Source organism: Puma concolor, chromosome D4 (genome assembly GCF_028749965.1).
Source record: "Puma concolor isolate L17-30 chromosome D4, mPumCon1.1.hap2, whole genome shotgun sequence".
Classification (NCBI taxonomy): domain Eukaryota; kingdom Metazoa; phylum Chordata; class Mammalia; order Carnivora; family Felidae; genus Puma; species Puma concolor.
In genome coordinates, this window is record NC_141679.1 from 92,567,935 (window position 1) to 92,583,576 (window position 15,642).

The 15,642-nt window shown below is 64.4% G+C and overlaps 1 protein-coding gene across 5 annotated transcripts in view; it reads right to left on the reverse strand.

The window, feature by feature from the left end:
* The window catches only part of VAV2 (vav guanine nucleotide exchange factor 2), a 164,646-nt gene extending 149,662 nt beyond the window's left edge, over positions 1-14,984 (reverse strand). For 2 of the 5 annotated variants that reach the window (XR_015243172.1, XM_086684417.1), the window contains exon 1: positions 14,262-14,983. Coding sequence is in view for 3 of the 5 variants with exons in the window: in XM_086684417.1 (XP_086540543.1) it covers positions 14,262-14,465 (204 nt within the window). In the remaining 2 variants the exon portion in view is untranslated. Of the gene's footprint in view, positions 1-14,261 lie in introns of all 5 variants that reach the window. The other 3 variants (XM_086684418.1, XM_086684419.1, XM_086684420.1) reach the window with 3 other exon arrangements.
* Between the last annotated feature and the right edge of the window lie 658 nt (positions 14,985-15,642).

Consider the following 15,642-nt stretch of genomic DNA (forward strand, 5'->3'; position numbering starts at 1 on the left):
GTGGACGAGCCCCACCGTCTACACCACTGTCCAAGCCTGACATCAGGGCACCCTCCTCATCACCCCGCCTCCCCCACACCCTGGAGCCGGGAGCTTCTCTCCCCTCCCCCACACCACCCCCTACCCTACCCGGGCCAGGCCTGATCACTTCCCTGCTGGGGTGACTGCGTCTGCCTCCAATCCACTCCCAGCACTGAGGCCAAGGCAGAGCCTTCTTTTTTTTTTTTATTCTGTTTTTAAACGTTTATTTATTTTTTGAGACACAGAGAGAGAGACAGAGCACAAGTAGGGGAGGGGCAGAGAGAGAGGGAGACACAGCATCCGAAGCAGGCTCCAGGCTCTGAGCTGTCAGCATAGAGCCCGACGCGGGGCTCAAGCTCACGGACCGCGAGATCATGACCTGAGCCGAAGTCAGAAGCTTAACCGGCCCGAGCCACCCAGGCGCCCCCAAGACAGAGCCTTCTGAAGCCAAATCCAGGACATCACGTTCTCTGCAACCCCCTTCTGTGACACCTCTGCACCCCAGACCAAGCCACCCACCACCCACCACCCTGCCTCCCTACAGCCTTGACAGCAGTGGCTCTGGGTTCCTCTAACTTCCCCTTCCAGGTGACCACTGCTCCCCTCGGCGCCCCCCCCCCCCAGACTCTGAGCTCCCGGAAGCAGTCGCCAGGCCTCACCCGTCCTTCCCTCGCACTGAGGGCCAGCCAGGCACGGGCAGTAGGTGCTCAGTAAATGTGGAGCTGGAAGCTCCAAAGATCCTGTGGGGGCTGGAGGAGGAGCTGGGGGCGCCCAGGAAGATCCCTTAAAGGAAGAGGAGACCCGACAGGAGGCAGGGAAGGAAGGCGCCCTCCCCCCAGAATCTGGCTGCCAGGAAGACCACCACCCATTTCACAGAAAGGCCGGAACCCACATGGAAACCAGTGCCTACTGGGAGCCAGGAGACTCTGGGGACCTCACCCGATCACACGGCAGCACATTTCACAGGTGAGCCAAGGTGGCATAGGCAGGGTGGGGGGAAGGGGTCACTGAGAAGCGCATCTGGGGGCGCACGCGGCCCCATCAGCAGCGGGGCAGGTCTGAGCTCGGGCCCAGCCTGGTTCCTGACCACCACGACCCCCCTTCTTCGGCTGAAGGGGGAAACGCGGCCGGTGGGGGGCCTGGGTGTAAGAGTCCCTCGGGCACGGGCAGGCTGCAAAGACGGGCTCCTCCCCTGAGCCCCGGCCTCGCTGAGCCTGCACAGCTGTCCTCGGGGACCCAAGCGGGGCAGGCACACACACTCCAGCCTCCCGCAGCCTGTCGCACCGTGGTCCTCAGTGCCAGGCGCCCCTCCACGTGCGGGTGTGGACGGGGGGTGGGGGTGGACGGGGGGTGGCTGTGGGGCCTGAGCTCCTGCTGCAAACAGACTGCTTCCCCAGCACTCTTGCGATATACTGCTCCGTTCCCCCGAAGCCTCGCTGGCTAACAGATGTTCCATTTAAGCAGCTAAATTACCACCAAATACACCCATGGAGATGGCAGGCCGATTTCTCCCAAGGTTTATTTGCATGAGGAGGGAGTGGTGTGTGAAAATTCTATCTTCTCGTTTTTCAGAAGGAGGAAAAAAATTTTTTTTACTACACACATGAGTTTAGAAAAAGAGAGGGGATGCCAGCGCGTGAATTACCGCGAGAGCGTGCAGGCGGCTGTGCATCCGACGGCACGCACGGCGCGTGGGCCCGTGGCCACAGGAGGCCACGGGTTTGAGTCCCGCCTCCACCCCTCCCGGTGAACTCCGACCAGCTCCCGGACGCCCTGAGCCTCAGCCTCCAGGGCTATCAAACGGCCCCCGGTCACCCCCGCTCCCCGAGGCTGTCCTTTGCCGGGGTCAGGTCCGTGGCCAGGCGCCCCCAGCACTGTGACTAATTATGATCATCCAGGCATCGCCGGGCAGCCTGGGAGCAGCCCAGACCCAGCCCAGCACGCAGGGGACACCGCCGCGCCCGAGGAACACAGGAAGGGGTGAGCACTCCGGCCGGATCCACCCCCCGGAGGCAGGCCACGTGCTGGCCTGCACGTCCCCACGCCGCCAGGTGGCAAAGCGGCAGAAAGGCTGAAGACCGGAGCCGCTCCGCTGGGCAAGGCGAGACACGGCGGTGACCTGCTGGCCGCCTGGCCGGGGCCATTTCCCACCCTGCAGGACACAACCACCACCAGCCGGACACACTCGTGCAGGGGGGAGGCCTCGGGATGGAGATCCAGAGCCGGTCCAGAGTGTGGTCCCTGGCATGAACAGAACCAGCCGTTCAACGGCCATCGACGCCTGGACCCTGCCCCCTGGCCAGAGTGGGGTGCACAGGGTGGACGGAGCTCTGCAGGCCAAACCCCAGAACCCTCAGCCACCGCTGGGAGGATGGACGCAAGCCCACCCCCCCCCACTCTCCGCCTACTGGAGGCGGCCAGCACCGCGCAGACCTGTCAGGGATGCAGGGATGCACAGAGAGACGGCAGGTCGCACCGGCCTCCTGACCCCAAGGTCCACTGGGATCCGTCCGCACACGCACCCGGTTCCAGAAACAAGTCCCAGAAATGCAGCCGGGCCTCACGGCACCGCAGAGCCAAAGCAGACGTGAGCTCCGCACACAAGGGCCGCCTGCGGAAGGTGAGGTTTATAGCCTGGATTTACTGACGCCCTTATTCACTCCCAGAAGAGGCGCCCGTCCTCCACGGCCCGCCCCTCCGCTCCCCCGATGGAACCCTCAGGAAGCCCACTGCCCCCACACGGACGCCCGGCCGGGAAGGTCAAGGGGAGGGACGGCAGGGAAGGCTCCAGGAGCGTGGCCGCCAATGCAGGAAAACCGAATCTGCCAGAGACACGGAGAAAACCCGCATCCTTGCTGAACGCCAATGCCGCCCCCGGGTGCGCTTCCGGGGGGCAATCGCGGCTCCAGGGCCGCTGGGCTACTGCAGGGCAGGGAGAAAACGCCCCTCCTTCACCCAGTGGCACAAGGCCCGGGACCTGTCAACCAGAGCGCAGACTCCCGCGTCAGAGGCAGGGCGGCTTCCCGCAGGAGGGATTACGCAAACACAGATCCCAGCACCCAGACCCCGAGCGGCTTCCGTTGCTCACGGGGGACATCAGATGCCCCAGGAGCCCTCCTCCCATCACTCTTGGAGGCACCTAGAGATGACGGTCCCATTTTACAGGTGGGGCCACTGAGACGCAACCTCTCACATGCTCCCGGCACCCGTCTTCCTTCATCGTACACTCGAATCGGGTGCACAGGAGGTGGGGAGGAGGGGGGACTTTCTCCCGACACATGAGCTCAGGAGCTCTCCTGGGCCGTCCTGTCTGAGGCGCTGAATCAGGAGCCTGGAGCAGAGGCAGCTGCTTCCTGCTTCCACTCAAGCCTCACTCCCAGAGAGAGAAGTAAGTCCCGCGGAACCCCCGGGGCACCCAGCCCTGCCTCAGTGCCCCGAGTCCTGCAGCAGCACGGACCCAGGACAAGAAGAGGCCCGAGAAAGGTGCCCTGCCACCACACAGGCCTGAGCCACTCACCAGGCACGGCGGGCCAGCACACTTGTAGGGGCCCAAAGGGGTGTGAGGTCAAAGACAACATTTCGATATATGCTGCTAGTACCCCTGCCTTTACATCCGCACAGTCATAAAACTGGGCCCTTTACATCTTCTGTGGAAGAGGGAGGCCACAGGCAAAATGTGTGGGGCCCGTGGGAGTCACACGGTGGCCCCGAGGCCCCCAGCACAGCAAGTGAGGGTTTCAGGTACTCACCTGCCCGCACCTGCTCAAATGCCTCACATAATCCCCTGCCAGCCCAAGGCTCTTCCTGTGTGGCAAGACACATCAGAGGGGCGCCCGGGTGGCTCAGTGAGTTAAGCGTCTGACCCTTGACCTGGGCTCAGGTCATGATCTCACAGTTCACGAGTTCGAGCCCCATGATGGGCTCTGTGATGAGTGTGGAGCCTGCTAGGGATTCTCTCTCCCTCTCTCTGCCCCTCCCCTGCTCGCGTGCGCTCGCACTCCCTCCCTCCCTCCCTCTCTCTCTCTCTCTCAAAAATAAATAAGTAAACTTTAATTTAAAAAAGGAGGGGGGGCGCCTGGGTGGCTCAGTAGGTAAAGCGTCCGACTTTGGCTCAGGTTGTGATCTCACAGCTTGTGGGTTCGAACCCCACGTCGGGCTCTGTGCGGACAGCTCAGAGCCCGGAGCCTGCTTCAGATTCTGTGTCTCCCTCTCTCGCTGCCCCTCCCCCGCTCGCTCTCTGTCTCTGTCTCTTAAAAATAAACATTTAAAAAAATGACACGTAACAAAATTACGACTGGTGATTCAGTACACTCACCGCCGGGTTTCCCTCCCCCCTCCCCGCACCACCCCCCCACCACTCGCTGTGTGTGTCGATTCACCTGCCCTGGAACCTCGTATCGCTGGAGTCCCACAGTCCTTACCCTCTCGTGTCTGCCTTCTCTCCCTCCACACGTGCCCGAGGTTCGTCCACACGGCAACACCTGTCAGGCTTCGTTCCTCCCTCTGGTCGCCTCCTACTCCATCGTCTGGAGAGACCCCCACGTTTATCTATTCACCCGCCGAGAAAGATCCCCCATCCTACAGAGGAGGAAACCGAGGCCCCACGACGGTCAAGCTCCGCGGCCCACGGTGCTCGGCAGCCGAGCCAGGACACCGGCCCTGAGCCCTCACCGCACCGACTACGCCCAGACACCTCGAGGGACGGGGGCCCCTCCTGCAGCCAGGAGCACAGAGGCCCGGGGGGAGCAGCCGTGTGGTCACACCCCGCTGCCGCGCCTCAAGCCTGCTTCCTCCGAGCTCTGGGGTGAAAACAAGTAAAACCGAATGTCTCCGTGGCAGCTCTTGCATGAGGCCATCCCCCGCGCGGGAAAACAGCTCAGATCCGAGTGGTCTCGTCCCTCACCGAAATGCCCGTCAGCTGTCCTCTCTCCTGCCCCTGCGGCCAGAGACTCGGGGGGCTGGGGGGGGCACACAGATGCCCACCTCTGGCAGGGAGGGGTAAAGGAAGAGTGGGAGGAGCTCAGGGAAGGGAGGGAGGGTCTCCGGATGTGGCTGCCGGAGCACGAGGGCCTGACACGGGCTGCGAGCAGACTGACCTAGGTGCCCCGTGTGCCCGGGACAGGTGGCGATGGCCCCGGAACCAGACGCCCGCTTGTACAGTTATAAGCTGGGACCCCCCACTCCTGTGGGGCACTGAGGCCTCTCAGCAAGCCGCCTGCCAGCCCCAGGGGCCAGCAAACAGGAGCACTGCCATGGACCACAGCCAGCCCCTGCCGGGACAAGCCAGAGAAGCCTGAACGTGGGCCTCGGCTCTGACGTGAGGAAGGCAGGGGCGGGGCCGTGGGGACCCTGGCAGGTGGCTCAGCCCTTGAGCCTCTGCAGAGGTGCCCTCTCCCTGGGGCCACTGGCCGCCACACGATCGGTGCCCACACCACCCTCGCCTGGCAGCATCCTGCGCCTACGGGTCAGCTACGACGATCAAGTGGACATCTGGGCAACCTGGAAGCGTGTGGCACAGAAAGGGAGGTGCACTGAGGGAGGTGACCACCCAGAGGCAGGGCTGGGGCGGCGGGGGGGGGGGGGGGCGCGGGAGCAGGCCGACACCTGGTACCCAGGCCTGACCCCGGCATAGGGACTCCTGGGGGCGCGGACCAGCACCCTCCCTGCCACCTCCCACATCTCAGGGACGCACTGATCTGTGTGGCAGAGCCATGAATGCGCCAGAAGACAGCTCGGCAGGGACCTGACGTCATCTGACGGTGGAGGAGGGGCACTGAGCAGGGCCCCACGGCCGGGCGGGGACAGGGAGGCCCCCTCACCCTGAGACCCCAGCTCAGGCACCCCCACCCCCCCAAACAGGCCTCAACTTCACCCCCAAGCAGTGCATTCCCCAGTTCCAGAAATGGCATTTGGGGAGAGCAGGCAGGGCCGGGGGGACACAGATCAGAACACACGACTGGAGTAGGGCCACTGTCACCTCCCCAGCGTCCCGACAGGCAGCCCCTCGCGGGCCTGCTGGATGGCTTTCTGCATTGGAAAGTGCCCCTTTTGTCTCTTCAAGAACCCTCCTGCCGTCTCCTCTTCTGGAAGGTCAGGGACACAGTGTCAGGGGTCCCTGTTTCTCTCGCCCAATGCCCATGAGCGCGTGACCACGAGTGGGGAGCAACGACACAGTGAGCCCCCTCCCAGCACCAGGGAGCAGGTGAGGACGGGCCCAGAGCCATGAAGCCACAAGGGCAGGGCCGGGCAGCCCGGGGCCACCTCTGGACTCAGGCCCTGGGCCTCCTCACCAGTGGGGACTGTCCAAGGGCCATTGTGCAGGTTGGCAAGAGGCCTCACGCTCCACGCAACTGTGTGACCCGGGGCAGCCCCCGTAACCTCTCCACTAAGTGCCCAACCCGGTGCCTCACGGGGTCTCCTAAGGCCCAGGGGAGGGGCCGGTGCTGGGCAGTCAGGGGACAAACCCTCCCAGGACGGGGCACGGCTGGCAGCAACGATCTAGAATCCCCAGGGCGCCTGGGTGGCTCAGTCGGTTAAGCGTCTGACTTCAGCTCAGGTTATGATCTCATGGTCCGTGAGTTCGAGCCCCGTGTGGGGCTCTGTGCTGACAGCTCAGAGCCTGGAGCCTGCCTTGGATTCTGTGTACCTCCCTCTCTCTGCCCCTCTCCCGCGCTCTCTCTCTCTCTCAAAAGTATCTCCCGCGCTCTCTCTCTCTCAAAAGTAAACATTAAAAAAAATTTTTTTTTGTTTTTAATGGGGGCCATCTCTGCAGCAACCGCCCATCTCCAGCCTTCGCTTACCTAAAGCCATCCGGCTTCCAAGGTCAGTTCCTCCATGCCCTCCTCAGTCCCTGTCCTCACGGATCCAAATATCTGCATCAGCTAAGGATTGACACAGCCCCAAACGAGGTGACAGCAAACCCGGCAGCTGTCCCCACCTCCTGCGCCCACCAGCACTGAGCTTCTGGGAGGGAAGCAGCAGAGAGAGGCTGTGAGACCTTTCCAGCAGGCGCCAGGCACGAGACAGGGACAGCGCCAGGCCCGCGTTTTCCTATCAAATGCCCCCGGCAGCCTGCAGGGTGCCCACGGGCGTCCCCTTTTCAGACGAGGAGACGGAGACTCGGCCAGGCCGGTGACCCCGCTGCCACTGAGGTCCCCGCTGGAGCCGAGTGGCCGATGCCGGTGCGTCCCTCCACCGCCACGTCAGGCCCTCACCTCGCTCACCGAATGTCCAGACCCCGGGGGCCCAGCCCCGGCGGCCTCGGCGGCCTCACCTACAAAGTGGGTGATCACGGCCCCAGCACTTGGCACGATTTCTGGTGCAACTTGGAGAAGCTTTGCTCCTCCTGAGCGCTTCCTGCTGCGGGAGCCCGTGCCAAGGGCCCCGGGTACAAAGGGAGACAGAACGGCACACTCCGGGAGGGCCGAGCCTGGGGACCAGGGCTCCTTCACAGGCCCAGGACAGGCCCCAAGCGTGGCAAGGGAGCCCGCTGCCTGGCTCTGCACGGGCCACAAAGCTGAGGCGCGTTTCCATGTTTTTAAACGGTCGGGGGGGGAAAAACCAGAAGAATAATATTCGGCGACACATGAAAGTGATACGAAATCAAATTTCAGTCTCCATGAAGTTTACTGGCACACAGCCACGGCTCACCCATTTCCAGATCGACCACGGCTGCTTTCACACCAGGAGGGCAGAGTTGAGTGGTCACGACAGAGACCGTCTGGCCCACAAAGCCTGAAATATGTACCGTCTGGCCCTCGACACAAGACGAGGGTCCACCCCTGCTGGGGGAGAGAGGGGTGGACTCACGGGCCAGTCGGGACGGAGGCCGACCTGGCAGGGCCTCGGCCGTGGGGCTGAGCCTGGGTCTCTGCCTAAACCAGGGCCCCACCCGCACTGTCCGCCCCGGGGGTGTCCCACCCTCAAACTCAGGAAGCCACAGACACCAACATGCTGGGCACGGGGCCGGGAGGAAGAGGCTGGAGGGCATCACACTGCTGACCCCCAGAGCGGGACCTAGTGCATCTCTGGGAAGGATGAGGCAGTCGCTCTCCAGGGAGGGGACATCCTTGGCCACCATGTCCGCATGCAAGACAGAGCTCCAACGAGGTGCTGGGGTGGGGGCTCACCGTGGCTGCTCATCCCGGTCAAGCCTCCAGCAAGGCCGGAGCCCCCACACTTGGCCCCGGGCTCAGTAGAGCCCCCCCCATTCCCAGCACTGAGACGCCCATCTCCAGGGCCCAGACCGTGGACAGACGCGGGTCCTCCCTCAGGACGGCCTCCCCGCCAAACGCACGGCAAACTTCCAGGTTCCATCCCAGCCCACCGAGGCCAAAGCCAGACCGGTGCCAGCAGCGCGTCCCCCACAAACAACCCGCTGTCCACCAACGGCAGGCTGTGCCTTCCCACGACCCGGGCAGATGACGGCCACGGGCCTTTCCCGCCGATTCCACACCCAGGCCTCAGGACCCTGCTCCACACAGCCCTGCAAGGGCCCCTCCTCCCCGTTGGTCAGGCCAGTGCCAAAGAGGGGACCCCGGCACATCGGCCTCTGCTAGCCCACCCCCACTCCCAGCCCCGCCCTCAGGGACGAGCTATCGCTACCCAGCCGCTCAGAGCCACAACCCTGCCGCGTGGAAAAACCAGTGCTGGCGAAATGCAGGTTTCTTTCTCCAGTTGTCCCCACTGGGAGCCTTTCCAGGCACTCTGCATAATCGACCTCCTAATCGACCTCCCCCTATCAAATTTTAATAAGACAGAGGAACCGTGTATCTGTTTTGTACTCTATGTACGTCTGTGCTTCACCTGTACATAAAAAACACTTGATTTCTTTACCCCCAGAGATCCGATTTCCACCACCCTGGGGGCCATATCGCCCCTTGCTGAGAATGCATGGATTAAATAAAATGTGTCATTAAGGGGGCGCCTGGGTGGCTCAGTCGGTTGGGCGTCCGACTTCCGCTCAGGTCATGATCTCGCAGCTCCTGAGTTCGAGCCCCGCCTCGGGCTCTGTCCCGACAGCTCGGAGCCTGGAGCCTGCTTCCGATTCTGTGTCTCCCTCTCTCTCTGACCCTCCCCTGTTCATGCTCTGTCTCTGTCTGTCTGAAAAATGAATAAACGTTAAAAAAAAAAAAATTTTAAATGTGTCATTAAGAGTAGAGTTTTGAGGGGCGCCTGGGTGGCGCAGTCGGTTAAGCGTCCGACTTCAGCCAGGTCACGATCTCGCGGTCCGTGAGTTCGAGCCCCGCGTCGGGCTCTGGGCTGATGGCTCAGAGCCTGGAGCCTGTTTCCGATGCTGTGTCTCCCTCTCTCTCTGCCCCTCCCCCGTTCATGCTCTGTCTCTCTCTGTCCCAAAAATAAATAAAAAACGTTGAAAAAAAAAATTTAAAAAAAAAAAAAAAAAAGAGTAGAGTTTTGCGTCGCTATTTACCTTTTTCATACGATCACCAGAAGTTTTTAAACACGGACCGGCTCACATACTTCTGTGGGGTGGCACTGATACACATAGAAAATAAAGACAAATGCAAACGTGTCCAGACACACACATGCACACAGCACATACGTCTACACCTGGGTGCACACACACACACACACAGAGACCGCCAGCTCTGACCATGGAGAGCGCCCTGCTGCGGTGTGCACCCCTGCACCCAGAGCTTGGCTTCTAAACACCCCTCTCCAAGACGGAAGCACACGGCTGACTCCTGGCAGGGACTAAGAAGAATAAAAAAGGAGTCTGGACGTCTCACGCCAGAAAGGAGGGCAGGGCACCGAAAACACTGGGAACGTGTCAAAGACACACAGAAGCAGTTCCTGGGGTCGAACCCGAGGGAGCGTGAGCACAAAAACAAACGATGACGGTAACAGACGTTAATGCATGGAATAAAACAGGAAACCGCGATCCAAACTGGCAGAAAGAGAGAGAGGAAGGAAGAGAAGAAGGAGGAAGGAAAGACCAGGGGCGCACCTTGTCCCAAGTCCCTTCCGGAGAAAAGCTGTGAATGACGGGGGACGGAGTGACGCGGAGGACAGGATCGGCAGACCCCGCCTCCGTCAAGTGAGGGAGTGGGGTCGAAGCCGAAGCACCTGCCGCCTGCAGGACAGGGGCGGGAGCGGGTGGCATCGTGGCCGGTCTCCCGCGCAGGCGCACAACCCGAATCCAGTCCCGAGGGGACACAGAGGGACCCAACGGAGGGACGTTCTGCAACAAAAGGCACCTGGTACCTGCAGGGTGTTGGGGTCTGAAAATCAAGGGAAGGCTGAGGGGCCGGCCCAGGCGGAGGGGCTGGAGAGAGGGAGAGCAGCCAACCCTCCCGGTGGCCCCTTCTGCCGAACCGGCATTTCAGGGACCCCCGTTGAGGCATGAGTGGGTCACACGGCGGGACGTGACGGGGACGCCGCGCCGCACTCACCGAGGACAACGCCCCTGTTTGGGGGCAAGGCGCTGACACACTCGGGGTGAGGGACCAAATGACCCATTCACCTCAGTTGGGTCGAAAACAGTTGTGTGTGCAGCACGCAGAGCCTGCCGTGAGTCCAACGCGTTTTCAAAATTGAAACAGAAGAGGTTTCCTCTTTCCACGAGTATGAGGCTTCCTCTCTGCTCCCCGCTGCCCTGGCATCGCACGCCTCGGCCTCAGGACCCGGGCCACCTGCAGGCCGCTTCTGCAGCCCCAGGCATCTGGGCGACACCTCTGCGGTGCGCCCGCACTCGCCTGGGGCGTCATGAGAGCAGGACCCGCCCAGCTGGCCCCCCGGGGCCCCCCAGCAAGCACAGAGCCTGCCTTGGGATGATGCAACACAGCGGCAAAGGAACAAAGGGACGCAGGCTCCGTGGGACCCCGAGATGACCTCCTGGAGGGGCTCGGCCCAGTCTGGAGGGCGACAGAAAACACACAGCTCCTGGGCTTTGCAGGGTGCGCAGCAGAAGCGTGGCAGCCACACGCTGGGTGGGGTAAGGGCGCGGAAGTGCGAGGTTAGCGACGCACCCAGGTCTGGGGGCCACGGCCAGGCTCGCCACGCCGCGGGACAGGAGAGTGCCATCAGAGGAGGCTTCCCAGAGGAGGGGCCTCTGGATTAGCGCCTCCAGGAAGAATCAGGCTAAGAGGAGGCGAGGTCTACCAGCAAGGGCACGAGGCAGGGTCGGGAAGGAGTCGACGACGGAGGCGTGGGCAGGAGAGGAATCCTGGTAGGCCCCGGGGTCCCACGCCCTCTCTGTGCCGTGTCCCCGCCGACGGGCTTCCCAACCTGTTCTCCGGGGAGGAGGCCCGCCAGGGTGGTGTGGGCGCGGGGCGGGGCTGGGTGGCGCCCGGAAGGCTCAGACCCAACGCAAGGGCTGGCTCCTGGCATCAGCACCTCAGGCCCTCACGGCCAAAGCGGCTCTGGACACACGTGATCTCTCCTTGGGATCAGCAGATTGTGGCCATACCTAATTAGTTTAATTAAATCCAAGGCAGCTTCCAGGCATTTTGGATTAAAAAAAAAAAAAAAAAAAAAATGAAAGCACCCGACCTGCCAGCTCCAGGAGGCATGACAAAGGGGCAACTTGGATCCTCTGCGAACACCTCCTCGTTTCCAGCTCCGTACCCAGCCGACACTCCATAAGCGCACACGCTCTGACGCTCCTGTGGGGCCGATAGCCCAGCCGAGGTCAACTCAGAGTGGAGGGGCATTCCACACGCTGTCCCCCCCAAACCACGACGGCGCCACGAGCAGCCAGCACGGCCTTCTGGAACGAGGGAGCATCGTGGAGGCCTCTGGGCTGGACGGGTCCCTGGCACTCCGGGACGGCAGGGACGCGGGAAGGGCCTGCAGACCCACTTACCTCCACAGACCCCCACAGAAAACAGGCGCACACCCCACACCCCGTCCACGCGGTAGAAACAGACACGCGGCAGGAGCAACCGACCAGCAGGCCAGGAGCGCCCGTGCGAAAGTCAGCCCGACAGCTTCGGGAAGTCTCGCGGAACCTACTTCATTTCAAGTCCGAGAGGGGAGAGCTGAGCTCGTGGTTTCTGATCTGTGTGATCCGGGCCAAGGCGATGTCTCTGAGCTGTGGCGGCCTCGTCTATAAAACAGGGATGGGGTACCCTCCCCAGGATCGAGCCTCGCCCAGGGCAGGACCGGTAAGAAAGGGAAGCTTCGATTTTCCTTGTGATCTAACCACCGTGGGCCGGGCCGACAGGACACCTCTCCCACCTCCAGGGACCGGAAGCTTCCCGATTAACAAAGAGCAGCCACACAGAGAGGCCCCCAAGCTCCTTTCCCGAACCACGCGCAGCCAGACCTGGTAAAGAGGACCGTTTCTTTAACTATGACTAGAGAGATGCAGCCATCTGACCAGCCCCCTGACCCAGCGAACGCAGGTTCAAGGGGACCGGCGGCCGTCCCCGCATCAGCAGCAGACACACAAAGACAGGGGTGACCCACCCCCTCCCCCACAAGGTGACCGGTGGGCTCGAGGTCAGGGAGACCAGCCCTCAGCCAAGAGCGATACCTGCCAGTGCCCAGAGGGCCCTCCTAAAATCACTAACGTTAACTCAGCACTGCACGGAGGACGTTCTCCGCCTTCCCCCGTGGAATCCTCACCACGTGGCTATGTGGTGGCTCCCACAGCTGTTCCCATCAACCAGATGAGGAAACTGAGGCCCCGGAGGCGGTCACCTACCTGCAAGGCAACAGTGCCAGGTGTCAATCAGGACATGCCCAGGAAGACACAGAGACACTGGCCCTCCCAGTTCTCCCTTAACATCCATCCCTTCACCCAGGCTGGGGCACAAAGGGGCTGTGCCGGTGTCAGTGTCCTTGTCCCACGGACGGCTCCGTGGACCCCGGGATGTCTGTGCGCTTCCAGCACAGGGGCTGAGCCAAGCCACCTGCCACAGCCAGTGCCCCCTCCCCCCCCCGCCCCCTGCCCAAACCACGGCTGAAAAAGGGCAGCTCCAGGACCCACCCCAGGCTGTGTCTGTGCCCCAGCCTCCCTGCCAATCAGCCAGGAAACCCGTCAGGAGCCAGCAAGCCTGGGCAGTGTCAGGGCCAAAGGCAGACACACTCTCGCCCATGGCCGGCTCTGCCCTCGGCAACCCTTCCTGCCCTCAGTTTCTCCCTCCCAGCGCCCCCCCCCCCCCCACCGAGGGGTGGATGGAGGGGAACGGATTCATGAAAGCATTCTGCAGCAGGGCGCCTGGCCCCCACTCCGGGCTGCTTAGCAAGAGAGTTGGCTTTAGGGGGGCCCTAAGACCTCATGCCCCCACCTCCAGGCTCCCTCACCAGCCCGTCTGCCTCCCCTGATCCTGGGCTGAGTGGGAGCGCAGCCCCCTTACCCTCTCAGGGCACCTCTTTGTCAGCAGCCACCCCCCTCCTCTCCCTGGGGGAGGGGGGGCCCCTATCTCCTTGGAAACGCAGTCACAGCCAAAGGGCAGAGGCCATGCAGCCCAGCCTGGAAAAGCCGTGACTCACTCCATCCCTCCTTCTCCCTAGTCTGTTTTCCGATGTCACACATGAATGGCCGTTGTCCACGCGGACTTGCCACAGAGGGCCACGGAGGAAGGGGGCTTCGGGGCTAACAGTTAGGTGGATCCTCAACAGCGCTGGCCAGACCCAGGCTGGCCCCCTGGGCCCCTTCAAACCGGAGCTGGGTGGGAGCTCTGGGACTCCAGGAGGGCAAGACCGGAGCTTCATTCTGCTAAAGTCTCGGCCAAGTTCCCTTTAAGGGGCCAAGAAAAGCAGCTCCTGCCGGCTGCGCAGACATTTTCCTGCCAGCCTGCAGCCACACGCGCTCGGCCACGACAAAGGCCACACTCGAGGGTGCCGGGGGAGCGACGGGGACCCCCGATCGCACCAACTTGTGCGGCCCTGTCCTGGAGGCGGCGCCCCAAGCCCACCCGCGCCCTCCGGCCCCCGCTCCCCGCCCCGCCGACCGCTGCGACCGCGCCCGCTCGTCGTCCACGGTCCAGTCCACCAGACCCGAAGCCCGAGGGCGCGACGCCGGACGAGGCCCCCGGGCGTGGCGGGCTCCCCGGGGCCGGGAGGGACGCGGAGAGGGGTCGGCAGGGGCGGGCGCCCCGCCCGGCCGCGAGTCTCCCCTCGCCGGGGAGGCGCAGACCGGCCCGGGGAGCTCCCCGGCCGTGCCCACGGGCGGCGGCGGCGCGCCCCGGGCTTGGGGGACTTTGGTCAACTTCGCGCCTCCTGGGGCGCGCCCTTCTCCCTCCCCGCGACCGCCCGCGCGCCCGGACCCTCACCTGGGACATCTGCGGCCGGAAGTTGATGTCCTTGAGGTCGATGGAGCCGGGGGACAGGTTGTGCAGCAGCTGGCACAGGAGGACGCCGTCGCGCAGCGCCTGCGCCAGGTCGAAGACCACCGCCGAGGGCCACACGACCCGGTGGTTGGGCGGCAGGACCTTGCAGTCGATGAGCCAGCGGCCGCACTGCCGCCACTGCTCCATGGCGCCCGCGGCGGCCGCGCGGCCGGGGCCCGCTCAGGGCAGCGCTCCGGCCAAAGTGCGGTGGCCGCGGGGCATCCCGCCCGCCCGCGCGGGGCTCGGCGGCCGGGGCGGGGCTTCGCGCGGGCGGCCCCGGGTCCCCGCTGCGCCGCCGCGCGTCCCCTCCTCTTCCTCCTCCTCCGGCTCCTCGCGGGCGGCCGCTCCCGCCCACGTGCGGCCGCGGGGTGGGCGCCGCGCGGCGCGCCGGAGCCCCTCACACGCGCGAGCGCCCCCGGGCCCCGGGCCGGGCTCCGCGCCGCCCGCCGCCGCAGCGCCCCGCGATCCGCCCCTCGGGGCGCCGCATGCTGCGCTCCGGCCGCCCCGCGGCTGCCGCCGCTCTTGCCCCGCCCGAGACAAAGGGCCGGCGGGTCGCTCGCTCGGCGCGTCCGGGGCCTGGGCCACCCTCGTCGCCGCCGCTTTGTTCAACCCGCCTGCGGGCTCCGCGCTCGGCGCCCGGCGCTCCGACTCGGCGGCGCGGCGGCTCGGAGGGGGGGTGGTGAGGGGGCGCGGGGGTGGGGGGGGGCGCGGGGGGCGCGGCCACGGGCGGGGCGGGGCGGGGGCGGGGCCGGCGCGAGGGCCTGGCACCGCCCCCGCTCCCCCACTTCCTGCCCCGCCGCCCGCCAAAGTTGCGGAGGGCGGGGGCTGCGGCACCGCCCCGGGCCCGCCCACTCTGTCCGCGGGCGCCGGGACTTTTGGGGAGCTCTGCGCCCCGGGCGAGCGGCCTAGCCACTAGAGGGATGGCCGGGTCTCGGTCTCTGCGTTGGCCCTGCGTTCCGGTCGTGGCGACCAGGCTGTGGCCCCTTTCGCGCTGGGGACCTCCGCGTGGCCCTTCGAGAAGGACAGACCCAGGAGGGGGCACCGACTAGGCCGAGGCCCCCCGCGTCCCCTCGGTCCACCAATCCGTCCCCGAGGGGTAACTCGATGCCGGAGGCACACGGGCCGGGTATGCGCCCAGAACCCCCGTCCCATCCTCTGCTCAGGCTGGGGACCCGCAAGAAGTCCCCCCACCCCACCCGCGACTCCGCACAAAGGCCGGGATTCCCCTGCTTTATGACCCAGAGGCCTGGCCACTTGCAGCTGCCCAAAGGGCAAATCCTGGCGTCCGAGATGGAATATTCGAGATAAGTGAGGGAGGGCTTGT